The sequence below is a fragment of the Oryzias latipes genome, chromosome 16, assembly GCF_053564925.1.
Source record: "Oryzias latipes strain Hd-rR chromosome 16, Olatipes_Hd-rR_3.1".
Classification (NCBI taxonomy): Eukaryota; Metazoa; Chordata; class Actinopteri; order Beloniformes; family Adrianichthyidae; genus Oryzias; species Oryzias latipes.
This window is the reverse complement of record NC_136252.1, coordinates 22,914,046-22,940,471: the sequence shown is the minus strand read 5'-3', so window position 1 is coordinate 22,940,471 and position 26,426 is coordinate 22,914,046. Positions and strand designations below refer to the sequence as shown.

The following is a 26,426-nucleotide window of genomic DNA, read 5'->3' as shown; positions in this document are numbered from 1 at the left end:
CACATGCACCCTGTGTCATTGTTTGCCTGGAAGAAGGGAGAAAAAAAACGCTGATCTCACTGAAGGAAAGTTAAATGCTTCAACAGAGGCACCAGACTTCAGATAAAGACTAACATCATCTGCTCAAGAAGGGAGGTTTCAAAAACACCTGAAGGAGCAAGAAGCAATGCAGGTCAGAGTGTTTTATCAGACTTTGCTGTTAGAGGCCTTTGAGTGCCAAGGCAACCTGCCGTTTGCATTTAGCGGCCTGTGCAGTGCAGCCAGTCACAGGGAGGTGATGATATGTATGCTGTGTAAATGGATGGGCCAGTGTGCTATTTTTAAATGCATCTGGAGTGGCCCTTAGCAGGGGTTAGCAAAGGCCCCGCTGGCATACACAAACTCCCACACAGCGCATTAGCAGTTACTACCAACAGGGACCAAATCCAAGCTGAAACTGTGATATTTGGCACATTGCGAGTTGGAAGCAAGGACTGAATCAAATTTAGCCTCATTGAAAGCGCAACCTAATGCGCCACTGAGTTAGAAGTTACCTTTTTCCTTCATAATGTCAAGCGGTCTGTAGTGACGGATGCTGTACAGCTTTAAAATCCCACCCACAGTTCAAGAAATCAGATAGAATGGGTTTGTTTGCATTCATGAACAATAAACAGTACTTATATTGTGGTTTAGCTTAAAAATAAATATATGAAAATAGCTCATATGACTACAGTGGCTCATCCATAGAGATTTGGAAAAGGATTTAACCTGTAATGCTGTCAGGCTGTATTGTTCAGTCCAATTTTAGACACTTCTGTACTGTTGTGTGGCACCTGTTGCTTTACTGCTGTGTGAATGCATTCCCGTTTGAGGTCTTTAGAAAAAATCAAAAAATGTTCATCTTTACCAAATCTTAAAGAACAACAAAAGGTGCACAGATTTATGTTAATTGTATACATGAGTACCTTAAATTGCAATAAAAGCTGTTAGTTTTCACAAAATACTAAAAACAATTCTCAGACTTGGTTTCAAATCAGATTTTATTTGTTTGCATCTTTGGAAGATAATTGCAAGATGACTAATCTCTTGCAGTGTTGGCTGAAAGCATATATACGTTTCAAAATGTAATTTATCTTTACATCAAAGAGGGGTAGCGGTTACAGTCTTATCAATATCCTAGACAGAAAAATGGTGCTCTCATCTTAGCAACATTGCATAAAAAGAAAAGCCACAAGCAACAGAGTGCCTCACTGGGAGATTGTCATGATCATTTGCTGGCTGACCATCAAGCCATCGCTCTGGAGAAGGTCTTGGTCTTTGACCTTTTTTTGTAAAGCTGATCTCCACACAGGAAACGCTGGACGAAATGTCAGCTGTGTGTTTAAAGACCCAGTCCAATAAAAAGTGTGTTTCTGGTGTTTGAACATGTTCTAGTGGCATTTTTCTAATAATGGAGGAGATATATTTGGAAGATTAAGGTCAAAATTGCATTTCTGAGTATTTATTTTTTCAATTTGTTGAATAACTGTTAAAAAAAAACAACCCAGTGCTCAATTGCTTTTCAACTAGAAAAGACAGAGGATTCTAGCTGCAGAGGATTCTAGCATCTTCTGCAGCAAATATCAAGCCGAGCATTTCTTCATCCAAACGACTCAAAATTACATCCGCTGACAGATTGTCAGTCTGTTTGATCACTAAGGTCAGCAAAGTCGTATGAATGTCACCGAATACATCATCTGGTGATTTTACGTTACTTTCTAGCTATGGCAACGGCACACAACAGAGCAGGTGTTCAGGAACACGAGTCAATTTACAAAGGATCAGCCAATGACCATTCAGATTCCACCCACTCTCAATGATTGATTGACAGACTCATGTGAAATAAAGAAAAAGCTACTTTGGAAAACACTGATTTTGAAAACAGAGTTTCTTAAAAAAGCCATAGAATTATATTAATGTATAACATGATTAAAAATATTTATTATAATCAATATTTATTACAATACAATTGTGTTATAACATAAAATGCATGTTTTTTAAAGCGAAAATGAAATATATATGACAATAATGTGGTCAACTCAAAATTTGTGTGCTGGTTTCACAATTTCATGATCTTTTTAAATATTTAAAAGATTTTTATTGGTCGATCCTCTGATTAAATAAATTTTGATTTATATTTATTTAACAATGAACATTTTGGGGTTCATTTGGGAGCCAATTTGTGTACAGAAGCCAGTCTGAATTTCTCAGAACAGTAGCAACAGAGATCTCCATGGAGTCCATTAGGTGGATCAGCTGTCTGCCAAAAGGTTGGTAGTTTGATCGGTAGCCTTGGCATCAAATGTTGACATGTCCTTGGCATAGACAAGTCAAGGAATTCTACATTGCAACTGATTGGTGTTAATCGTCATTTACTCTTAAAAAACAGACTGTACAGACTAAAAGGTTAAAAGACTTTAAAAGTATTTTAAACTTTAACACTGTAAATACCAGTATGTTTTATGTAGGAAGCCATTGCCCTGCAGCTTGTTACTGCACACTCACAACTTTCTATGAAATTGTTCCTGGTTTTTACTGATTATTTCTATTGTTTTTCTCAAATAGCTTGAATCCATGCCAGGTCAATGCTGTCAAAAAAAAATAAAGTCAATCTGTATGAACAGAAAAAATGACTTTTTGGCTGGAAACAATTTTAATTTACATTTTTTTCTGAAAATAACATTCAGCTCATTTACAAAATCAAACTCCTTCTTTGATATTGATTCTAAAACACACAGAAATATTAAAAAATATAAAAGTGAAAACTTGATTACTGATATTTACAAAAGAGAAAAATGCAGCACCCAATGCACTTAGGCTGTAATATCCATAATCATGTTGCACCACAGTGTAAATATATTAAATTTTACAAACACATTTATCTCTCCCCTTTTCCTCCCCTAAGCAGCTCTTCTTCTAACTCCCCTCTTTCTCTTATTTTTCTTGCTTCCTTCTCAGCCTCCTCCGCCCTCCTCTTCTCCTCCCTGGCTGTCTCCTTGAGCCACGGTTCTCCCAGGTAACTCAGGATCTCCTCTGGGCTTCCTCTTTGCTTGGGATCAGGGTGAAGAAGCTCCTTTAAAAGAGTCATCACAAGCGGAGTGAGGCCATCAAACTGAGAGGGAGGAGAGTTTTCCCTTTCTTGTTGCTCAATGGCTTTATAGCCTTTGTCCTCTTTACACTGCAAATCGCTCAATCCGTTCTCTTTTTCCACCTCCCGATCAAACCACTCTCTGTATTTCCTGTAGCCGCAGTCGTCATGAGTGCTCTCTTCCCAAGGAAAGCAGCCAGTTAGTAGGCAGTAGATAAGTACACCAAGGGACCAGCTGTCAATGCAGGGCTCCACCGTCATCCAGATATCCTCCACAATGTCTTCAAGCCCCTCATGTTGCTTTTTCTCCATCTCTATTTCTGCCTCTTTAGCAGCTTCCACTTCAGGAGTGCAGAAAGGCGACTCGTACCACACAGCCCGAACAGTGGTGCCGATCGCCCGGGTGAGGCCAAAGTCTCCCAGTTTGACCCAGCTGCATGATCTGTCACACAGGAAGACGTTCTCAGGCTTGATGTCCCGATGGACAAAGCCCAGAGAGTGGAGGTGGGTGACAGCACCACTCAACTGAGACATGACACTTTGCACACGATCTTCATCCAGCCCAACCTGAAACAGACAGACAAACAGGTGTGATGGAGGCAATCAGCAACAGGTTGAATTCATGTCAACACAACCATGGGGAAATATTTATGTTACAGCACCAATAAGTTGACATCTCCAAACATAATTCATGTTAGGGTGTTATCTTTTCCACCCACAGCAAAGGTTTGGTATTCAAACCATCTAAAATTTGGTAAGAGAGGTTGTTATTAGCTTCCAGAAAAGCAGGTGTCCAAACCGTAACAAAAAATGTTTATTTATCAAAAAATGAATCTAAAATATTTGCAGAGTAATGGTAAAAAATGAGTTAAACCACAATATTGTTTCTTTATAAACCTGTCAGGTTAGCATCTGGTCTATCTTGTCAAATACTTATAAAATAATAATGATTTGCTAGATAATTAACTTTTAAATTGTTGGACATTTTCAGAAAACTATGAAAAAAGTGGGGGAAACTCTCCTTGGAAAAAGTGGGCTTGATTAGGAGGATGCTGGTAGATGAGGAGCTTCATGAGAGCATTTGAGTTTTGGATCAAAGTCAATTAAATCTGCGTCAACAGATAAGATGGTGACACATTTGGAAATCCCTGCCCTACCTCATGAACTCTTTCTCCTTTCAGTTACAGCACTTTGCTCTGTCACTGACAGAAGCCAGTGAGCTCAAAGCTGCTATCAAGCACATCTCACATGTTGCCAGCAGAAGTAAGGATTGCCCGGACAAGCCCCAATCCTCCCAGAGGACAAGATAAGATTAAAAGAAAGTCGCAAAGTTAAATTTGTCAGTCAACAATCCCGTGTGAATGCTTGGATTATTTCCACAGCCTTTAAGTGGTACCAAAGTCTAAATGTTTATTTTGCACTAAAAGCAATGTGATGCCATGTAAAGAGGTGGCAGCGGAAAATGTTATTTTGCCTTTAAAGACTCACTCCGATCATCTTTTGATCTATTTTTTAAATGTTCCAGAGCCAAAATCAAAACGCCTGTTGTTTTCCAGGACATAGTTTCTGCAGAGAGGCAATTGTTCATTAGAAATTTGCCTCCAAGTAGTGAGCAGGAGTGTTCGCGTGGAGTATGCCCGCCTTGCTTTCCCATCATCCATCTGATTACACTCACTCCTGCTAGTGTACAGCCCCTCACATCCCCAACCTAACATTGTCGGTGCAATACAGTTTTAAGTCAGATGATAGCTCAAACGTGGAAAATGAAGACTTTAGAGCTTGTGGATTGCCGCAGTAGCTTCTACACCACGGCTACAAGCTTTTTTTGTCTGCTCCTGATTCACAATGATTTATATATATAAAAATACTCTTAAAAATACTCTAAGCTTGTTTTCTGTCTATATATCCTCCATCATCAGAAAAATACCACAAAAACATATTAAAAACACCAAAAAAAAACAATTTTCAATTGAAATAGTTCTAAGTTGCGTCTGAAAATCTGATGTGCAACAGTTTCTTGCAAACCCCCAAACTGACCTCTGACACAATAACACTGTAGAGGTCCCCATAGAGACCGGGTTGCTGAGCAAAGACATAGTAGGACGGCGTGCAGAAGAAGATGCCAAGGGCCCGGGTCAGAGAAGGATGGGTGCAGTATAAAAGGGAGAGGTTGTATTCACGCAGGAACGAGACCAGGGAGGTAGACTTCCGCGGAAAGAACTTCAGAGCCATCGGAGTTCCTTGTGGGAGTAAAGCAAATGTACACAGTTATGAAATCCAAGAATGAGTCGTGGCTGAAAGGCTTAAAGTGTAATCCATTCCTGAAAACTGTGAATAAATGTGATATCCCCTTTGGGACGTTTACTGACTTACTCCAGCTCAGACTCTCCTTTAAGAATTTGAAAGCACTTTATGAAGTGTTAAAGATTAGAAATAAAAAAATAGAGGTTTTCCTAACATAGTTCTTCATTAGGAGCCTGGGTCACAACAGTAACAGAGTTTAAATATGTTTTGCCTTTAAAATCCCAATCTTTAGTCTAAACTGGACAAGTTTGGTGTTTCTCAAACCTCTTTTCTTGTGTACAGCCAGCATAACCTTTCCATAGGACCCCTCTCCTAGGCGCTTTATCACCTGAAAGTGTTCCGATACTTTCAGGCTGGTAATGGACTGCGCTGACAGGAAACATAACTCATCGAGTTCTTTAGCTGCTTCAGCCTAAAAAAAAAAAGAAAAAAGAATCAATCACACAAAACTGTATTGAGTATCATGGCATCCAGCCTGAATATTGGTTCTGCAGCATCAAGAGAAATAAAACCTGCAACCTGAACAGCTTGTGATGAAAGAAAGCTGCAAAGAATGAGGTCTGCACATTCTGCTGTCACTGAAACCTGCAACACGATAGGACTGTAACTGTCGTTTATCTTGTTAGTGGCAATATTTAGGGCTCATTTACTTCTTTGCTTTCACGAATGTAGTGAGAAGTCAAAAACCACTCGAAGTAATGGGATTATATTCACTGATTCTTCACACAACGTGGAAAAAATGTTACTCATGTAAGTTTTAATCATTTGATTCTGTCATTAAGCTTTTTGATTCTTCATCATCATTCCCGGCATAACAAAGACACAGACATGATGATTTTCTTCTAAAGAAATCCCCCACCTCATCCCCCTGATTAAACTACAAAGGGTCTGAGCAGCTAAGATATACAACTAAACGACAAAGTGATGAGAGGAGGATGTCTTATTTTACTGACCTTCAGTCACTTCAAACTATGGAAACACTTCTTTGTGCAAGAACATGGAAAAGTTTGGTTTGTAGACTAATTGTCTGTAAAAATGTTAAGAGAGATCAAGAGATCAGATGGTTCACTGAAGGGTTTACAGCCACACATCATCTCAGGATTGTGGCAGTATAAAACTTGAAAGCCAATTAAAGGTGATTATTTTCCCCATAAATGACTTTGGAGAAAGTTGAAATTCAAGGCATGAATATTACAGCTCAAGCACAGCGATGACAAGACAAATGGCACACTTGCATAGTTAAAATGTTGACACAAAAAAATCCCACTTCACAACCGCAGCCGAGGAAATTCAGCTTCTAGTTGTGAGCATAGAAGTTACTATAAATCCTCCATTTGATACATTTTTGTTCAACTTAACCTCAACCTATTCATTACTAATGTGTGTTATTTAAGTAAGTTGTACTGTGAAATTCCATTTCTGATCATTAACAATCTAAAACTCCACCAAAAGTGAATTAACGCTTTTTGGATTGTTTGAGATGAAAACTCAAAATTAACTAACTAAAGGTCCAGGAAACGTGTGGAGCATCACACACTGAGGAACTGCAGATCTGATATCTGCATGGCTTTAGTGACGTCTCTGCACAAAGATGGTTAAAGATTTTTTTAAGGTAATTTTATTGACCCGTTTTGCTTTGTGGGTATGGATCTTTTTGTCACTCGGAATGTTGATTTTAACTTAACTTAGACTACTGTTTAGCAGTGCGTGTAAAGCTGTGGGCCAGACAAGCATTGCAATACTTACAGTCATTTTCAGTTCAGCCGGATGATCCTTGCTCAGTTTGTCTTATCTCTTTCCAGCATCTAAAAAATTACTTTAAAAAGCTTTAAAAAGGCCGACAAAACTGGATACGTTGCTGGGAGTCTTTTGCTGCGTAGATCGATGCAGCAGCTTTGCAGCCTCTGTTCCTCCCAGATCTTGTATGGAGACCCAGATAGAGACTATGTGCATGCACACAAGACTGAGCTCTGTCCCTCTCTGTTCCTAAACTTGTGCAAATGCTCTGTCTGCCTCCGGTACAAACCAGCTTTCAAACCTCCCCCCCCCTCCATTCGTATAGCCAGAAGTGTTAATATTGCGTCGTTTCCACGCTGTCAGGCAGCCTGATCATGTTAACCCTGCTGCTGTCATATGTCCTGCCACACCAGTTGTCGCTCACTTTGTGTACAGCCCCACCTTTCACTTTCTTTCCATGTGGCTTTCTCACCTCCCGTTTCCTGAGTTTGGTTCACAGTGTAGGATGGCTGTTTAATCAACAGGTATGTTGGAATGATTGGAACATGCCAACAAGCTGTATCAATGGCCCCTCAACCTAGTGGGATTAAAGGAAGCAATATCCACATCCTTTTAGAAACATATATAACTTATGTGTTTGGTCAGCAATAAAAATGTCTTTTGCTTGTCGATTTTTATATCCATTTGAATTGTTTCCTTTCATCTTATCTATCCACCTTCACAGTACTTTTTTTTGTTCCTATCTTTACCTCCCAAAATTTTTGAAAAAAAATACTGATAGGATTCCAGTTCTGTGTGTTATTTTACACTAGCAGTGGGTCAAGTCTTTCCTAAGGCTCCCACATGTTCGACACCCCCCTCCTCTTTCCATTCAGTTCAATGGACTTCACTTAGTGCATAGTTTCGGGACTATTATTGCCACTGGTCTGGCGGCTGTGCGTTATGCAACACAAACACTGGCTGCCATCACAACGAGCGGTCACTGCTTGGATTTCTCACACCACTGTTATGCTTATCACCAGTGTGCGCTCCCGCCTTTGTACCTCCACCCTGGGGTCCGTTGGCCTCTGTTGTGACAACCCGTTTCTGCTCTCTGAAACACAGCTTTCATCTCTCCTATGAAGCTGACATCAGGAGCCAACAGCTTTAGCTCACAATACTAAGTGAAAGAAATACTCGCTCACAGGGGAGCAGCGTGTATAGAAACTAGGCTCAGATGAGGGATCTAGTAGAGCTTTCCTGACACTTACTGGGAAGTTGCATAAGGAACATCTTCTGTTACACTGTCAAATTTGCTGAAGCTTTTCACTTCTTTAACAAAAACTTTGTTGTTTTTTTTGTCCTTAAGGCACATGATGCATTCTCCTTAAAACCTATAATATAATTGTAATAAAATAAACACAAAAAAAACAACTAGTACCAAGAACTGCTATAAGAATAATAACAGAAAAAACAAGTTTAATGAGCACAAAGAAGAAACAAACAGGATGGTGACATCATCCACTGGTTTAATCAAGTAACAAGAGCTAGAATTAGTGGCATTTAGTTACTAATAGGATTTAGAATGCAAATTGTCCTCTGCATCAGTTTCCTAGTAGATTTTGAATAAGATGAAAATGTGACATAGAGAGCATGAAATGGGATGATTGAAAGTCACAATTAAACATTGTCTTTTCTGTACAACAAATAAAAATAGTGCCATCTTGTTGGTGAGTTAAAAAAAAAAGAAAAAAATAGTCTCCTAGTAAATTATGACAAAATTGCAATTTTTCTAAATAAAGGGATTAAAAAAAAATCCTGAACTAAACTTTCAACACTGTTTTCTTGTTTGGTTTTTATGGCTCCACTAACGGGCCACAGGCTTTTTGTGGCTTCGTTTAAATCAAGACATACGGTAGTCCAATGGTGCCTCTTTGTGGACAAAATCATTCATTGCATTTTTAAAAATAAACAAAATACTCACATAGTAAAAATAATCAATATATTTAAGGTGTACTCTGTTACAATTTAAAAGATATTTAAATCAATTCATTTTTTCAATTATGTAAAAATAAAAAGAAAGAAAGAAAAAAAGAAATTAACATGCACACAGACAAATAAATAATAAAGGAAGTGAAAGTTTCAACTGATGTTTCTGTTACCATTTGTCCTTGTTAGTTCTTGATTTTTATACTCTGCTTTCAGTTTCTCTGTTTGATGGATAACCAAGGTTATTATGCTTCTAAAATTTTGCAAAAATAGGCACTGCTATTTGTTAGCTATTTTTGTCTCTAATTGACTCCTCTATATTCACTCTTCTTAGTTGACCTAAATGAAGGCAGGGCTCTCGTACACGTGCACAAAACAAACAATAGAAGAAGAACATTTATTTAATCAATGGAGGACTTCGTGTTTACTTTTCTTTCCTTTGACTAAACAGCTTCAAATGCGGCATGATTTTTAATACAAGGTTTGTGCAACAAAATAAAATTTAAAAAATGCATTTTTATGTTTGTTTCTGGGCTGTTTTGAATTGTGACTGGTGTGAAAAGTATATGAATTAATCATGAGTTATACCAGCATGGCATGATGAAAACACAGCTACAGGGGGTGCGGTCTTTCCTGTAAGGAAGCACGGAAGCGGAAATTCGGCCATCTCCTCGTACATTCAAGCTGCAACAGGGTTAGTACACACTTCATTTAGGTATTTATTTATTGTTTTGTTTGCATCTCCAACAGTTTTGCCCATATGACTTTTTGATGAGTGTCTTCAACACTCCCCCGCAGCAGAACACGCGTTTTAAATGCCGCACAACAAAGCAGTCAGATGGCATTCACGAACTAGCATCAGAAGCTAGCTAGCTAACAGTTACATTCAAGGAGCAGCAAGTGATTTCTTGGTATGGGAAACTGTCAGGTAACGTTACCTTCGTGTTCACTCTGCTGAGGGTCAGCGATATGACGTGAAGATTTCTATTTGGTTTGCATTAGTTAGCCCGCTTCTTTGCTCCCGTCTTGTGGACCCAAGTTAATAGTTTACCTAGACTTTACTTAGACAAACTGTTTCGATTAGCCATATGCTAGCTAGCTAATGTTAGCCATAAAATGACAGCTACTTTTAGTTACGTGTTTTTTTTTTTGTTTTTAACTTTTGTCTCACATAAAGACTTGGCGACACCATAGTATTCTGTATAATTGCTGAATGGTGTTGTACCTATTTGGCTTCTTTAAAGGCGTTCATACGTTAAGAGTTGCATAACGTGTATTAATATTAGGTTGCTAGCCAACCTTTAGCTTGTTAACTTAATAGGTGTGACAGGCAAAATCCAATTTTGTCTGACTGGGTAACGGTTGTTGGCTTATCTACAGTTTAGTTATCTGGATGGAAACCTTTTCTTTACGGGCCTGCGCACCGTCAACTGCATGATAACACAAGAGAGGAGGAATAATTGAAAGTAAGTTGAGTTCAGTGTCAGCTCTGCTACTTGATGTTAGTTTGAATTAAATTAAAAGTTTCAATCAAGCTAATACCAGAGCTCTCACTTTTTTAATGTTAAGTTTTAAATTGTGGCCTGGATGTATTATCTTATATTAGTTCTAGCTTTACTAGCCAAGTTAGTTTTAATATTGCCAAAAATATTACGATTTTTTTTTCCCGAGATGTAACTGAGCTGAATGTTTTTTTGTTTGTTTGTTTTTATTAGTAGAACAAGTTGAACCTTCCAGCTGCTTAACTTCAGTGTCAACATATTCCAGAACCTCAACCTTACACACAAGGTGTGTTTGTACTTTGCTCAGCCATGCTGCGAGTGACAAAGGTTAAAAAATAGTTAACCACTAAATGAAATTCGCGTTTTTCAAAATTTAGATTTTGAGATTGAAGTCAAAGCTGTAAAAATAATCATAAATCAAAGTTGTCAGTAAATGTTCATAGATGAGCTTAAAATCATGAGCAAATTTAGTTTTATCAATGTTACTAGCAAGTTGAGGGAGTGGTCCTGCTATCAGCTGCTGTCATTAGAAGTTAACAAAGTGGCGGCAATCTTTATGCAGGTCAGTGTTATGTCACATAGGTGTAGTTCATGTTAGGCTTGCCAACATTTTCCTGAATAAATAACTGCACTATTCTGTTAAGTGCATGGGAAGCGTGATAGACAATATGTTCTTAAAGGTTTGGGGGGAGAATGAAGACGTGTTTTTTTTCTTTCTTATTTTAGCAAAAATAATGCAAAATTAGCTTTTTCGTCTCTCAAAATTAAAAGATTTAGGGTTAAGCTGTTGTTTTTTGTGACTTAAAATAAAACACCCTTTTACTACAAATGTTAAGTGTGTGGAGATACTGTAACATTTAGCTGCAATATTTAGTTTAGCATGCTGATGGTTTATTCATTCAAAAAAGTGGATCATGATGTTTCATAATCCACTGTTTTTAGTCAAACTGTTGGTGGACTCTGAAATTGTAATCCCTTTAGTATCACTCCATAATCAGTCATTTCCATTTAAATTTGTTTTTTTTATAAATATATTTGTTGCGTGTTCTTTACAGTTGGTATAGATGAATGAGCCTGATCTTCTCGTACCATTACTTGTATACAAATGAAAAACAATGTAGTATTGGAGTTAATTCAAGACCCTTTACATGACCACCTATTAATGAAATTATCAATTTGCTGCTTTTTGCATCACACCTCTTCATTTTTAAGAAAACTCAAATTGCATCTCTAGAAAATTTGGGGTTTGTTGCATCCATTTTGTTGTTGTTGTGGTTTTGTACCAAAAGTTGAGGTTTTAGTTGTTAGGGAAAGTACAAAAGGGAAAGGATACATCTGGTCAGCAACTATGGTTTAACCTGCTGTGCAAGCAATTGAGAACAAACGATACACAAGAGGGAATGGCCTGGGGTGAAACGGTGGGCCTCATAATATTTCACATAATCATGCATAGCATGAAGTAAAACAGATTAGGTCATGTCTGTGATTATTTTAAAAACGAAAGCACTAATAAAAACAACAGCTTACTGACCCCAGACTCCTCAGCCTTACTTTTTGGTCCTTTTGACTCATTGTAGGTTTTAACGACATTGTACCTAAACTTATGCTTTTATTAGAAAAGCTGTGTTTATAATTACAGTTTATTGTTATTATAACCATTGTTTTCTTTTGGTTTCTAGCTGTTAGTGGTGAAATAAGGGAAGTTGTTTACAGAACTTTAAGTAACAGATCTTTTTCACAACCTAATTCAATGACCTCTTGAAGTTTTAAAGGACTTGCTAGTAAGCTGCATGTGTTTCGATTCTTTTAAAAAATATGGACGCTTCCCTCTAAAGCTCATAAAGCAGCAGCAGAACACTGAGACATGCAACTCTTTGCTTTTACTCTGACACACAGCTTTTCTTTTTTTTAAATTAAACCAATTTAAGACTTGATTTGAAAAAGTGTTTACAAACTCATTTTATTTATTAACCTTTTCAGAATCCAGAAATATCCCAGTTTCAAAAATAGATATTTACCGACATTCTACTATAAAAATGTGACTGTGTGCTACGAGGTTTGTTTTGAGACGGCATTCTTGAGAATAAGTTAACTAAAGCCAAATAGAATAAAGAATATTATTACTCTCCATCAACCATGTGCAGATCAGCAGCAGATCATATGATATTTGATAGTCAATGTCTGCTTTGTGTCCTATGATGGTTACTAAGAAATTAGTTAGCACAGGCTGTTTTCAGTGCTGTTGTTTCTATTCTTTAGGACTAACCTTTATTCTTACTCTACAGTTTTCATCTTCCTGAGTCTACTTTTAAGACCCAATGTTGCCACGGGAAAAAGCAGGCAATCTGAGGCCCAACGCTCCATGAACGAGTGGCTGAGAAAAAATACCTATACTAGGAAGAGAACCATTTAGCATCATTCTTGAGTCGCGGGTGTGTATGAAGCTGGCGTTTTTCTAAAGTTCATGATTACTTAATTTTTGCTTAATCTTCTACTATTTTATAACGCTGACTTTCCATCTGTTCAGATTGCAGTAGATCTTGGCAGCCAGACCGTTGCCATGTCGACCTCATCGCTACGGCGACAAGTAAAGAACATTGTGCACAACTATTCAGAGGCTGAAATCAAGGTTGGATCCCTCACACGTTTCTTATGTCCTTTATTCTCTTTTTTTCCCTTTCTACTTTTTTAAAGTGACTTAAGTGTTGCAGCAGTGATATAGTTTCTGATTTCTAATGTAGATTCTCATCTCATGTTGTTTAGAAGACAATATTACAAAGTGGTTGCTTATATATTTATGAATTTACCCCTTTAGTTGTTATCTCAAATGTATTAAAAGGAATCTAATCAACCATATTGTCCGACTTTTGGTATTTGTCAGGTCAGGGAGGCGACGTCCAATGACCCATGGGGTCCCAGCAGCTCTCTTATGTCAGAGATTGCAGATCTCACCTACAACGTTGTTGCCTTCTCTGAAATCATGAGCATGGTGTGGAAGCGGCTGAACGACCACGGCAAGAACTGGAGACATGTATACAAGGTGAGAATCTGCGTGTAAAAATCTGGCCGAATATTGTGAACATTGGTCATGTGAACTTTTAGTGTGTTTCTTATATTTCTTTTGTGTGCATTTTAACTGTTACTGCATCATGTTTGCAGTGTTGTTGGATGTCATGATATTAAACTTGCAAAATGGTGCTCCTCTGGTATTATACGTATTACAATCAATAGGTGCTACTTTGCTGGCTTTAGGATTGAGCATTAATGGTCATGCCACTAGTATAAAATGTCCCATTATAAAGTGAATTTCTACTTGCGCTGCTGTAAAGAAACTTTAGATTTGAATCTTTATCAACCCTTCAACACCTTTGATGTCACCAGGGACACCTAAATAACGCTCTCAGACACACCCAAAACTGTTTGACAGTTTATGCGATCGGCATGACTGGGATGTGAACAAATATTACAATTCAATATATTTTCGTCAAAATCGTTAACACGAATGCTGTTTCTTTGGTTTGTTTTTTTTGTTTTTTTCTATCAGGCCATGACTCTTATGGAATATCTGATTAAGACGGGCTCTGAACGCGTAGCCCAGCAGTGTCGAGAAAACATTTACGCAGTCCAAACTCTCAAGGATTTCCAGTACATTGATAGGGACGGCAAAGACCAGGTAAGCACACACACGTGTACGCAAAGATGCTTTTTTTTTTTTTTAAATCAGATGTTCAGTTGGTTGTTTTGTTTTTTTTTCTAACCAAGCATTTGTAAAATTTGCCAAAACCACTGAAGCTAAAGACACCATGTTATCCACCTATTTGAAAATGAAGCAGCAGGATGTCCGTTTTTTATCAGAACCCATGTGCTAAAACTGTTTGTCCAGGGTCTGAATGTGCGAGAGAAGGCTAAACAGCTGGTGACCCTGTTGAAAGATGAGGAGAAATTAAGAGAGGAGAGGATCCATGCTCTCAAAACCAAAGAGAAAATGGCACAGACCAGCAGTGGTGAGACATCTACTTTAAACTTGGATAAACTGCGTACTTCAGAGAAAGATTTACTAAATGAAGGGCTGTTTGTCCCTCCAGCCTCCTCGGCTCCATCAGCACCCAGCCTGGGAGGCAGTCTATCATTAGGTTCTCACTCTGGAGGGGCCGACCCAGAGCAAGCTTGGCCACAAAGTTCTGGAGAGGAAGACCTCCAGCTTCAGCTGGCTTTGGCCATGAGTAAAGAAGAGGCAGAGCAGGTACCCTGAAGTTTTTTATTTTTTTATTTTTATCCCTCCCAGAGCCAGATGACACTTAGCTTGACTTGAAACCTTAAATATAGCAGCGGTGTACACAGGAGCACAGTACAGATATTTGCTGTTGCAGTACACCTAGCTCTGCTCTCACCATGTAACTGCTGACCTCCCTCAGACTAGCACGGACCCTCTGGAGGATGCTGAGCTCCACTATGCAATCACGCTCAGCAAAGAGATTCACCAAAAGGTCAGGGACAGAAAGTGTGTTCAGCTGACTGCACAGCCAGTCACCAAGAATCTGTCTTTCTGTCCTGCTGAACTGCATAAAGCACATTTCAATTATTGATTAATGACAACAATCAGTTTCCTGTCATGTTTTTTCTGTCTTAAAGACACACATTTGTCTCTGATGGCAGAACCACTGCTTTTTAAAAAAACTGTATGATGATATACTGTTTCCAAATCTGTTTATCCTGCTTTCACACCAATAATTTCGATGCTCTCCAAGACCTTACAGGGTGTCTCTAAAGTAAGCTGCCCAAGAATTGATCAACTATATCTTCATTTTCTGAATTATTGTGGTGTTGGCACACAGTTACCATAATTGACCGAACTGATCAATGAAATCTATTGATTCTTCTTTCCTTCTCATTGTTCTGTTGGCATGTGCTCTGCTGTAATGTTGCTTTATAATTCTGTCTTATTTCTGCACTTTTGCTTTGCTGCTGTGATCTTTGAAGGGTGTCGATTGTGTGGAAAAACATCCTTTTTTTAACTCTGGTTCCTCAGTTTTCTTCCTTGAATCTGTTTATATGTTGGAACTTGAGATTTTTTTTTTTAATTCTCCAGCAGAGGCTGTTTTGTTGTTGCATTTCTCATTTTGTTGTTTTTACTCAAAATTACAATTGGGAACAAGTTTCTTTTAACAATTTTTAAGCATCACTGCAAGAATTTTGTGACAGATGTGGTGTTTTTAAACTACTTCAAGATTAACCCATAAAAAACACACCAACAGTTCAAATGCTGCCTATTAGAAGTGTTGTGTTTTCTAAAAAGAGGATGAAACCCTGCAGTTTCAATTAGGTCTCCAAAAGCCAGCAGGTAAACTGTTAACATGTCAAAGACATAGATTCTTAGTGTTTCAATAATATGATCATAAAGCATCTCAAACAAACTCTGGATGGAGTCAGTATGCATTGAGATGTTTCTAGTGCTGTTTAAGGATTTCTCCGTCACCAAGGACACATGATGGCAAACAAGCAGACTTATTCTTTGACCTCCTTTTACAAAAATCTGCATATGTCCAAGTGATTTTAAGAAAAAAAAGAAAAGCGCTGGTCCTAATTTTTCTTCCCCTCTTTGTATAAAACTAGACTTTAAAATATTTGATTATTAAGACTTTTCTTCCAATTTGTAAAACTTTTGTGTGTTTCTTTGTTTTTTCCCCTGAAAATTCTCCTGATTTAGTTTTAAACTGATTAACTGGTGCATGGAGAGCGTTCCAAGATCGTGGTTCTTCACATTTTGGTGTAATTTGTAGGAGGAGCGGCTGCGCAGAGGTGATGACCTGAGACTGCAGATGGCCATCGAGGAAAGCAAAAAAGAAAAACCCAAACCAGAGGAGGCAAGTGTTAACATCCTGACCTGACTGCTGTCAAACCTACTGTATCAAGAAACACTGTTTTGTGGCATCAGGGTGTAATCGGTCACAAAGCCATCTGTCAAGCTTTAGTGCTCCAGCAAACCATTGTAAACCGGAGATTCTTGGTGTCAAAGGCCAATTTTCCTTCCCTCCGTTTGTGTGATATGCAAAAAAAAAAAAAATAACTAAATACTTTTTAAAAAAGAAATCATTTTGTACTTTTAAAGGAAAAGTTCTATAATTTTTGCAAAGCATATATAGAAAAACCCTAATCAGGGGTGGCTGAGATACCAAAGAAACCCCCCAAACTATCAGCTAAAGCTGGTCCCGGAGGAAGAAGAACCAAAAGCCTCTTTTGAGGCAGTTGTTTTGGAAATTTCACAATGACCGTGTGATTAAAAAAAAAAATCAATTCAACATTTGCCAAAAAATGAGTTTAAAGTTTAAAGTCCAAACTTGAGATGTTACAGAGCTCTAAACACAAGCTTTATGCTGGTATATTCCCCAATGTGGAGACATTGAACCTGAAGAAGATGGGTCCTACAGTTATTTAAATGACTCATTGCCAATATCAAATCCATAGTTTATTACTTTTTTTCATAGAGTGCTCTGATGGAGCTGAGTGCTGTCGACCCCTGGGGGGCTCCTGCTACTGCCACAGTGGCCTCCGCTGGCCCATCGCCTCCACCCACTGTTCCTGGTTCCGCTGCCTCCAACCCATGGGCCCCGGCGGCCTCCACAGATCCATGGGGAGTGACATCCCCCACATCCCCTACAAGCTCCGATCCCTGGGGTGGGGGGCCCCAGCCCACCGTAGCGCCTCCTCCAGACCCCTGGGGAGAGACGTCTAACAAAGTTAACAATGTTGATCCGTGGGGCGGCTCAGGTAAGTCACCAAAACCTGTGATCTTGAAGCAAAACCAAACTGCTGCTCTTGAAAATGAAAGACGATGTGAAAACCTCAACCTTTGCTCCTCATTATTCCATGGTTCCCCTTTTCAAAGACAGTCATGTTGCATTTTCACTAATGTTCATGCTGTCATCTTTGACCTTCTCATCCATCAACATGCTTTCGATCTGAAGCAAAGAAAGCACGCATGCTGATTCCATTCCTCCTCTGTGTCTAAACCAGTGATTTTTTTATCCTCTTGTTTCTACTCAGGACTGGCTGTGTCTCAACAAGAGCCATCTTTTCTCTCACCCTTTATGCCTTTTTTATTTTTTCTATGTTTGAGGTTGCTTTTTACTTTGTCTCCTTTACCTCTTCTCCACCTCAGATGTTGGATAAGTTAAAGTAATGAGGTAAACGGGTACAGGGGTGTTCTCTGGTCCTCCTTTGCACATTAGTTCAATTGGAGGGGTTAAGGAGATAGAAAAGCCTGTTGGAACCCAGCCCAGCTTCCTGCTCCCTCCTTGTTGTGCGTTTTACCTGTACGGTCTCGTGGTAACCCTCCCCTCCCCTGCATTTCCTCCTCCACCTGTAGCCGTGACCACCCCCAGTGCTGACCCCTGGGGCTCCCCAATACCACCCAGCACGTCCTCCTCGGGGGGGCCGGTAGACCCCTGGGCAAGGGACGGGCCTGTCTCTGACCTTGACCTCTGGAGTGGTACCGACAAACATACTAATGGCACAGGTACATTTACACTTAAACTGCCCCGACTGTCACTCACTGAGTCAGTGCAGCACTAAGAGTTTCAGCTGCATCAACACAGCAGGTGTCGTGTCTTGCATTTCATTCTCTTGTAGCTAGTGTTAGCATGCTGTTTTGTGTGGTTTTTAATGAAAGGCTTGTTATTGTTCCGTCTGTAATGTTTCCATTACCCCTCTTCCTCCTCCCTCCTCTACACTCCCCCTAGTAGGAGATGCAGAGCGACGAGGATCTTCCACAGCAGGCTGTGAGAACACAGGTTCGCCGGTTCCCTTTGACTTGTCTTCGCTTGGCTCCGCCCTTCCCGCCCGCAAAACCCCCGAGTCTTTCCTCGGCCCCAACGCAGCACTTGTTGATCTGGATTCTCTGGTTTCGTCTAAACCCAAACCCAAGCAGCCACCTCCTCCTTCCATCTCGTCTTCAGCACACAACCCGTTTCTTCAGAACACAGGTCAGAGAAACCAGCGTCTCATGAAGTCACAGGTTCTGGTGCAGAGAAAGGGAAATCAGGGTTCTTTTTCACTGAGTTAACAAACCAGCCATGCTGGAGACTTCACACCATAAAGTGTATGATATACTCTGGTCCCTTCTCTATTGAGGGCGTTGCATTTTAAAAATAATCCGCAGTAGATTAAATCTGTGAAGTATTAGCTTTATTTTATACTATTATAAATCTTTTAAGGCTGTAAAACACTTTTTCAAACAGACTTTAACATTTTCAGACTTTTGTCTCTTTTGATTAAATGTTCTCATAAAGCTTTGTCGAAAAATAAGTCTAGTTTTATTGAATGAAAGGAAAAAGTCTGCTACAATTGAAAATGTAGGTAAATGTAGCAAACCAAACAGTTTCTGTAGCCTACCGACTGTACTGGAGACGAGGTTGATTGACAGCCTTGCCAGTCAGGACGCAGGACACATGGCACAAACAAAAAACACATGCCAAACTGAACTAAAAAAGAATCTGTGAGATGGCGAAATGTTGAACCGCGATAGAGTGGGACTACTGTATAACGTTAGATTATTGTTACAGTTTAGTTCTATTCCAGCAAAGTCGGGCATCAATTGTAACATAATAAATTGCATAAATGTATCTGATTCACTGGACTCTACCTCTAATGCTACGTACACAGAGTATGTGATGTGTGTTCAAGAACGCTCCAAATAGACATTCTTGAACACACTTTAAGCGTATGGTGTTCACATTGTACTGTCATTGCCTCATACTACCGCATACACTTACAGTTGGATGATGCTTGGTGCAGATTGTTGAAGCGCAGGCAAATCTGGTGAATCTTGCTCCGGGCTGCTTTTTTTCTCAGCCTTATTTTGATGAAAGAAGGACTTGGTGTAATTCCAGCCGGCCAAAAATCACTATTATTCATTTCTCCTCTAAGATCATTTTTTTGAACAGGACGCAAGCCATTTGTCACGACCAAATCAGAGTCCCTGATTAGTCAAAGTTCATCCGGTTTACCTTTTAACGTGGGTTCTGTACGTAGAGCCCAAGAATTGACTTAAAAATGTGCGTAGTGATGCGTGAATGCGAGTTTTGAATGCAGAAACCCAAAACACCCATATGCGCATGTTGCCATAGATGTTTGTTTATGGAAGTGGTCGCCTGAATACACGTTTCCGAGGCCAGTGTGAACGTTCAATCACAGAGTACAATCACTCTTTGGATGGTATATATAATAAAGTGATAAACATATACCGGTAGTTTGATTTAGAAGTTTACTGGAACGAAGTCGTAAATAATGGTGCCAATAAGCAAACTTGTGCTTTTCACCCGGTTCCACAGGCTCATCTCCTGCTCCCGGCATGGCTGTGACTCCAGGCAGCACCATTTCCAGCAGGGGAGTTTCTCCCACACCTGCCAGCTCCAACCCCTTTGGTGTGGCTCCAAGCATGGCCTCCATCTCACCACAGCCCTCCTCTCTGGGCCTCAGTGGCCTGCGCACCAGTCCTGTGCCCAATCCCATGCTGAGCATGATGCAGCCAGGAATGGGCATGATGCCGATGAGCGTGGGAATGGGCGCTCCGGGAATGAGCCAGGGGATGATGCAAGCCAGCCCCATGGGAATGCCCTTCGGCGGTTTGTCTCCTATGGCCCCCCCGGGCACCGCTCTGTTGGGGGGGGGAGGCATGCCGCCCCCTCAGCTCATTTTGGGTGGGCCCAATGGAGCAGGAGGAATAATGGGTGGCGGGGGCCCCGTCGGAGGTGGAGGGACAACAGGAGCAAGCACCAATCCATTTCTTCTCTGAGGAAGTGTCACCACTACTTTGCTCTGCTTTCTGGCTCCTCTGTCGTACCTGCTGCCCCCTCCATTCACCTCCCCTTCAACTCAAGTTGTCTGCATCTCTTTAAAAAAATCTTTTTCTTTCCCTCAGAAGCATTATTTCATTTCAAAATCATTTTCCACTCTCAAGATCCTTTCATTTCACACTGGGATATTTTGTGGTGGGAAATACAGATCTATTTATTTTACTTTAATCCATTTCTTTTTCCATGTGGAGCTTCGTGTTTGTTTCGTACCCCTTTCAGTTATGAGATGAAGGTGAGTCTGTAAAGGCAGGTAGCATTTATCAGCAGTGACTCCATCCCAGAACGACTGAACACGAGAGCCAGAGGAAGAGGTTACATAGCCACTAACAAACTGAACACTGTTGTACCCGCTTCTTCTTTCCTCCCTGTTGAATGAAGACACACTGGATGGCTAACATGAGAATGAGTGCATGAGGAGTTATTTTAGTGGACTCTGGATCAAGATACAGACTGGAAAAACCTCCATCAACATTTCAGGAACAAACTTCAAAATTGTTTCAAGTGTTAATTTAATATCACCGTATAATTTATTATATTTTTTTTCTCCTAAACATGTGAATAGATGAGCAAATTCATGCAGTGATGCCATTGATACAATACTTTCCTCCCCCCCTACTGCCTTGTTGTGGAAAATGTAGGAGACTGAAAATCTGTGATCTGATGGCGAGGGGGCAGAGCGTTCAGAATGTGTATGTGTGTGTGAATGAAAATGGCGGCATTAATGCTTGTTTGTTAGCATCCAAATGCCTGCCGGTCTGTGTGCTTGTCAGTTTCCTGCTTCATTTCAAATTCTGAAAAATAAGTTTTTTTGTTTTTCAAAGACGGTTGCTTGGATTTCCATGGCCCGAGCTTCAAATGAGGTGTTACACATAATTTGTCTGCCAATTTCACAGGTTCGGCTCATCATCTGTCACATTTCACCTGGAGCCCTGGTATGGGGGCGTGTCCCAGAGCTATGTGTTCTTGTTTCACCCCCCCCCCCCCCCCCCTGCTCTTGTCCTTGGGAAGGGAGTGCTATGCTTCTTCATCAAAGACATTTTCAATAAAAGGAGACGAAACAGGGACTTGAAAACATGTTTAATCATGCTTTTCTTTTAATTAAGTTCAATGAAATCGTTATTTTATATCAAGAAAAAGCTCTTATTGGGTAAGGTTGAATTTCTGTCTGGTGTCAGCTGTAAACATTCACATTTGAAATGTAAAATGAAGAAAAAAAATCTAAAGAAATTTATGAAATAAAAGAAAAACGCAGGATGTGTTTGTCTCTCAATGCTCCCAAGATTAGCAGTATGTAGAAAAAGGAATAAATGGACGTTTTGTCACCTTAGTTTAAGACCATTTCATGTCTAATGTGAAGATCAAACCCTGTATACCTCCTCAGGAAAAAAAGTCAGCAGGAATGCAGCATTTTGGAGGCATATGAGGAGGGAGATTGTAAATTCTGACTTTTGGTCTCGTGTCAAACTATCCCAAATGTGCTTACAAAAAACAACAGATATTTCTGTGTTTTAATAATGTGCAGCAAGGGTCAATCAATTAGAGTATCCCAGTTAAAGTCATCGGGGATCTCCTCGCTGTTCCCACGCCAACTCTTAAGAGGAGGAGGCTGTGGACGTGTCGGCACCTGCGGCTGGATCCCACCTAAGGCAGAAAATTGAAAACGGTGATTAAGTGGCAGAAAAACAGCCGTCTACATTCACATTTCAATATTTTCCTTGTTTTATGCAAGTTATGACTTATTTCTAAGACCGGAGACTCCGTTTCTCACCAGCTGTGCTTGCAGGCTGTGTCAGATGAGGTCTCATGTGAAGACCTGGCTGCAGGGGCCTCCGGGGAGGCTGTGGCCCATTGGTGGAAGGAACCATGGGAGGGTAGGAAAGGGGCGAGGGCTGAGTTGAGTGAGGTCCTCCAAGAGCAATGGGAGAACGATTACCAGGGCTGATCATGCCTTTCTGAGAGAAGAAGCGATTCAGGGAGTCGCAGAGAGAGGTGAAGACAGCCGGGTCAAGGGCCCAGTCGCAGAGCTCCGCCTGCCTCATGCTCTCCAGAAGATCTGTGAGAAAAACACAAGATGATATCCTCTATACATCTCTATTACATTTTATAAGCAAGTTATAGATCCTAAACAGCTGTTTTAAACATTCACCCATCCATTTTCTTGAAGCCCTTTCAATGTTGCTGGAGCCTATCCTATTTACTGTTGGGCAAAGGTGGACAGATCGCCACACAATCATTCAGAGACCTAGGGACAATTTAGAGCAACCAATCATACCCTACATCACATGTCAGTAGTAGATAGAAAACAATTTAAAATAAAGAGGTTTGTAATTTAGAAAATAAGATCATTGCAAAAATCTAAACTTCTGCAAAGCATGGTCTAATAAAGTGAAGTTTATCAGGACTCTATTAAAACATATTTTATTTAAAAATACTATAGATTAAAGTTGAAGTTTTCAAGAGCATTTCTGTGCATAAAACCCAAAGCTACCATATTTAGGAATGTGAACAAACCGCACAGACCTGGATGACCAGTGAGGTCAATGTTTGCCCAGTTTAGATTGCTGACAATCCGGAAGCTCTCCTTCAGAGAATCTTGGGTAGTGAACCAGTCGGGGGGCAGTGCTGAAGGGCAAAGGAGAGGGCAACTTCAGCAAACGATCACTCCAAAGGTTTGTCTGATAGTGTGTAGATAATTACTGTGTTGTGCCGTGCGCTCTGTCTCTGGAGGGTGTGCAGGTGGAGCGCCTGGTGCAGGTGGGGTGTTTAGAGCATGTGGTGCCAATGCAGGAGGAGGAGACATCGGGGGCAAAGTTGGAGTGTGAAGTGGGGTAGTGTCACTATTCGGGAAAACCATGGTGTGGCTGTCCGCTTCAAAAGAACAGGAAACAAGTTAATCCTCTGCACAATGTATGGCTTTACTGAACAAAAATGAGCCTTAAATGTGTCATACTTACACACTGAGCCCCCCCTCTCCCGTATCGTCTTGAAGAGAGACTTGAAAGATGCATACAGGTCTGGAATATTCATCTCCTCAAAAGAGAAGCGCAGTGGAGGCTCAACGTAGGCGTGTGAAGAAACAACTGGAGGGGGGTTGGAAGATGAAGGCACAGTTGAAGCACAGGAGGGACCGGTGCCAGATACAGCGCAAACGGGCACGGCCGAGGGGTTGGGGGGGCCGGAGAAAGTAGAGACAGGAAGTGGGTCTGATGTGACCGCAAAGGACGGGACTGGATGAGAGAAAGCAGCTGCAGAGGCCGTAGACATGTTGACAGAGGTCAGATGTGTGGCAGCGGCAGAGTAGGTGGAAACCGGTGGATGGGGGGTAGGAAAAGAGCTGATGGAGGAACTGGTAGGTAAACCAGCAGACTGGGGGACAGGTTGATTGGAGGCCTGCAGACACGGTACAGGGGGAGGCACATATGGAGAAGACTGCTGCCAAAGAAAAGACAAGACTTCAATTAAACTGCCAATAAGACTAAATCAGCAAAACAAATCTACCTTGAATGGAGGAGGAGTGAGAGAAGTAGAGTGAGGAGGCTGCATCTGCACATGTCCAAGCGGAGAGGAGTTAAAAAGATGGAGGTCAGCAGTTGAGGGTTGAAGAGGAGACGGTCCTCTCAGGGATTGGGTTTCTGCAACTCGAAGAGTCTGTAAAAAAAACCCAGCATTGATTGTTTGAACTAGGCAGAAATCAGGTAACTGTAAACAGGACTTTGCTACACCCTCATCTACTCTGAATACCAAAAATGTTTTTGGTGAATAGTGGACTAATCTTGCTTTAGAGGAAACTATTTCTGCTACAAAAGGATGTCAGGTTATTTTTGTCAAAGTCATGTGTCAAGTCCCACAGTAAACTGAGTCTTCTGTGATGATAGAAAGGTGCCATGAATGGATCGATTAAGTCATTTTTGTGGGAAACAAATGCCAAATCTTACAGTGAAGTTTTCCTGAATGTCAAATAGAAAATAGTTTGTTTGGATTCCACCAGGGGAACGGTTGCAATTGGTCTGGAATGTTTCAGATTTCTGTCTCGAAGAGAATATTTGTTTTCAATGTTTTCTTGAAAAACCAGACAGATTCTTTCAGACCAATCAAAAACCCCTGCTCACACATGCCGAACGTATTTACTTTTACACACACAGTATTTTTCTATGGCTTCTGCATTTTCATTTTTAAACAAATAATTGCACAATGTCACACATGATGAGCATCTACAGTTCCATATGTGTAAACATGAGACCTGACTGAATATTTCCACATAACATGTGGGAACATGAAGCTTTTTCATAGAAATGTTACCAGTTTAAGATTGAACTTCTGTTTTATTAATTTAGCAGAAACAAGACCTTTATAAATAACTGTGGGCATCTGCAACTTTTTACATATCGCCGTCACTAACATACAGGAGCCTGTATGGGACTAAAATCCTACTAGCATTGTGGGAAACAGAAAAATCCAACATAGAAAATGTTGAGGATTAGATTGTAATAACCTGAGTTAATTTGTCTGTCTAAAATAGGCTGCCTCTTTTTATTACACAGTAGTGTATAAAAAGAAAAAAAGCATACTTCTTCTCGCTCTTCCTCCTCTTCTTCCTCTGGATAGGGTCGCTTCGGTGCCCTCATCTGATCCGCATCTGAAGGTCCATCCATCGTCCAATAGGACCCCTAAAAAAATGAAGGCTTAGCCTTATCCCCACTCTCTCCGAACTAACCCGGGTTATGCAAAACCCAAACAAAAAACCTGCAGGTACAGTAGCAGCAGCACAGTGTCAATGTGGCTCACCTTTCCAGGATCACTCTGTGGTCGGGGAACTTTCCTGAAGCATTTATTCAGGGACAGATTGTGACGGATGGAGTTCTGTGGAAGTCAGGGATGAAATAACACAGTTTGAAATGCCGTTTCAAATGTTACACTCCAACAGCGTGTAATTACTTCAGCCAGAACTTGTAATAATGTGGACGGTGAGGCTTGCCTTCCATCCGCGGCCTGCTCGGCTGTAGTAGGGGAAGGTGTCACTGATCCAGGTGTAGATGTCATTTAAACTTAACCTCTTCTCAGGTGCGGCTGCTATTGCCATAGCAATAAGAGTGGCGTAGCTGTGGGGGGGTTTTCCCTTAGAGTTAGAAGTGGAGGGGCTTGGTACCGATGGTATAAAGTCCCCTCTGTCCCTCCCTCTATCTTTCTTCCTGTCCTTTTCCACCCCTCCTCTCTTTTTCCCCGAGCGCAGGCTGCTGACTCCCAGTTTGGGCAGCCAGTCAATGCTTGTGAGACTGGAGTCCAAGTCAGAGGACATTGCTTTCCTTTTTTTTCTTCTCACGTCTGAGCGGGACCTGAAGGATAAAATAAGGAAGAACCAGAATGACGGATTTCTTTCATCATTTGTTTACTTGAATGCACCGAGCAGACATAAGCTCTGAGGATTCCCCCCGTGATACGCAATGTCAACTCTGCTTTTCCTGTACTTCCAGCAAGTGTCAGTCACAACTGCAAGTTCAAACACAAGCCCTGGAAACTTTCCCTTCATAAAGAAAGACACTCCGTGACGTTTCTCCACCCAAGTGCACTAAATCAGGCTATTTTGAGGATTTTTCTAAAGAAAAACTGGCAAGTTTCTTACCTCTCTGTGGTCACTCGAGGCCCAAGGCCTAAAAAAGTGTTAATAGTTTATGCTGTCATCAGCTGTGCACAGATGTTCATAAACCGAGCTCTGCCTCAGATCCTGCTCCTCGCATTCTGATCCCATCTAACTCTCCGAACGCACTTTCTGCTGCTGAACGTTTGTATAACTTTGGAAAAACTACACACATACACAAAAAGACTTGTCGGAGTGCTTCCTTTTTCTCTCCCTCTCTCTCTGCTTCCCCTCCCTTTCTGACTTTACCAGAAATACGTCACTCACTCCTCCCCCCTGACTGACATCACCGCTTGCACCCTCCTTTAAGCTCTGGTCCC

At 40.6% G+C, this 26,426-nt stretch overlaps 3 protein-coding genes across 29 annotated transcripts; 1 reads left to right on the top strand and 2 right to left on the bottom strand.

The window, feature by feature from the left end:
* Window positions 1-2,652: 2,652 nt before the first annotated feature.
* sbk3 (SH3 domain binding kinase family, member 3) lies at window positions 2,653-7,572 on the bottom strand. Its single transcript, XM_004077950.5, has 4 exons — window positions 7,157-7,572; window positions 5,675-5,822; window positions 5,144-5,346; window positions 2,653-3,673 (listed from the first exon to the last, which is right to left on the bottom strand). The coding sequence occupies exons 1-4, from the start codon at window positions 7,160-7,162 to the stop codon at window positions 2,897-2,899; spliced, it is 1,134 nt and encodes a 377-aa protein (XP_004077998.1). The 5' UTR covers window positions 7,163-7,572; the 3' UTR covers window positions 2,653-2,896.
* A 2,065-nt stretch (window positions 7,573-9,637) lies between these two features.
* epn1a (epsin 1a) lies at window positions 9,638-21,725 on the top strand. Of its 26 annotated transcripts, none has more exons than XM_078933371.1 (15): window positions 9,638-9,809; window positions 10,496-10,581; window positions 10,831-10,903; window positions 12,903-13,049; window positions 13,145-13,246; window positions 13,499-13,657; window positions 14,162-14,290; window positions 14,501-14,621; window positions 14,703-14,860; window positions 15,033-15,104; window positions 16,398-16,481; window positions 17,103-17,385; window positions 17,984-18,133; window positions 18,360-18,599; window positions 19,947-21,725. In XM_078933371.1, the coding sequence occupies exons 5-15, from the start codon at window positions 13,178-13,180 to the stop codon at window positions 20,408-20,410; spliced, it is 1,929 nt and encodes a 642-aa protein (XP_078789497.1). In that variant the 5' UTR covers window positions 9,638-9,809; window positions 10,496-10,581; window positions 10,831-10,903; window positions 12,903-13,049; window positions 13,145-13,177; the 3' UTR covers window positions 20,411-21,725. The 26 variants fall into 26 exon arrangements, with proteins under 26 accessions (XP_078789497.1, XP_011483699.1, XP_078789505.1 ...); XM_011485397.4 differs by having other exon boundaries at window positions 18,357-18,599; XM_011485396.4 differs by having other exon boundaries at window positions 9,777-10,043; window positions 18,357-18,599.
* On the bottom strand, window positions 21,530-26,347 carry foxj2 (forkhead box J2). Of its 2 annotated transcripts, none has more exons than XM_011485405.4 (10): window positions 26,092-26,347; window positions 25,447-25,804; window positions 25,257-25,331; window positions 25,040-25,138; window positions 23,970-24,119; window positions 23,426-23,903; window positions 23,169-23,339; window positions 22,992-23,093; window positions 22,240-22,524; window positions 21,530-22,112 (listed from the first exon to the last, which is right to left on the bottom strand). In XM_011485405.4, the coding sequence occupies exons 2-10, from the start codon at window positions 25,765-25,767 to the stop codon at window positions 22,000-22,002; spliced, it is 1,794 nt and encodes a 597-aa protein (XP_011483707.1). In that variant the 5' UTR covers window positions 25,768-25,804; window positions 26,092-26,347; the 3' UTR covers window positions 21,530-21,999. The 2 variants fall into 2 exon arrangements, with proteins under 2 accessions (XP_011483707.1, XP_011483708.1); XM_011485406.4 differs by having other exon boundaries at window positions 23,426-23,900.
* Window positions 26,348-26,426: the final 79 nt, after the last annotated feature.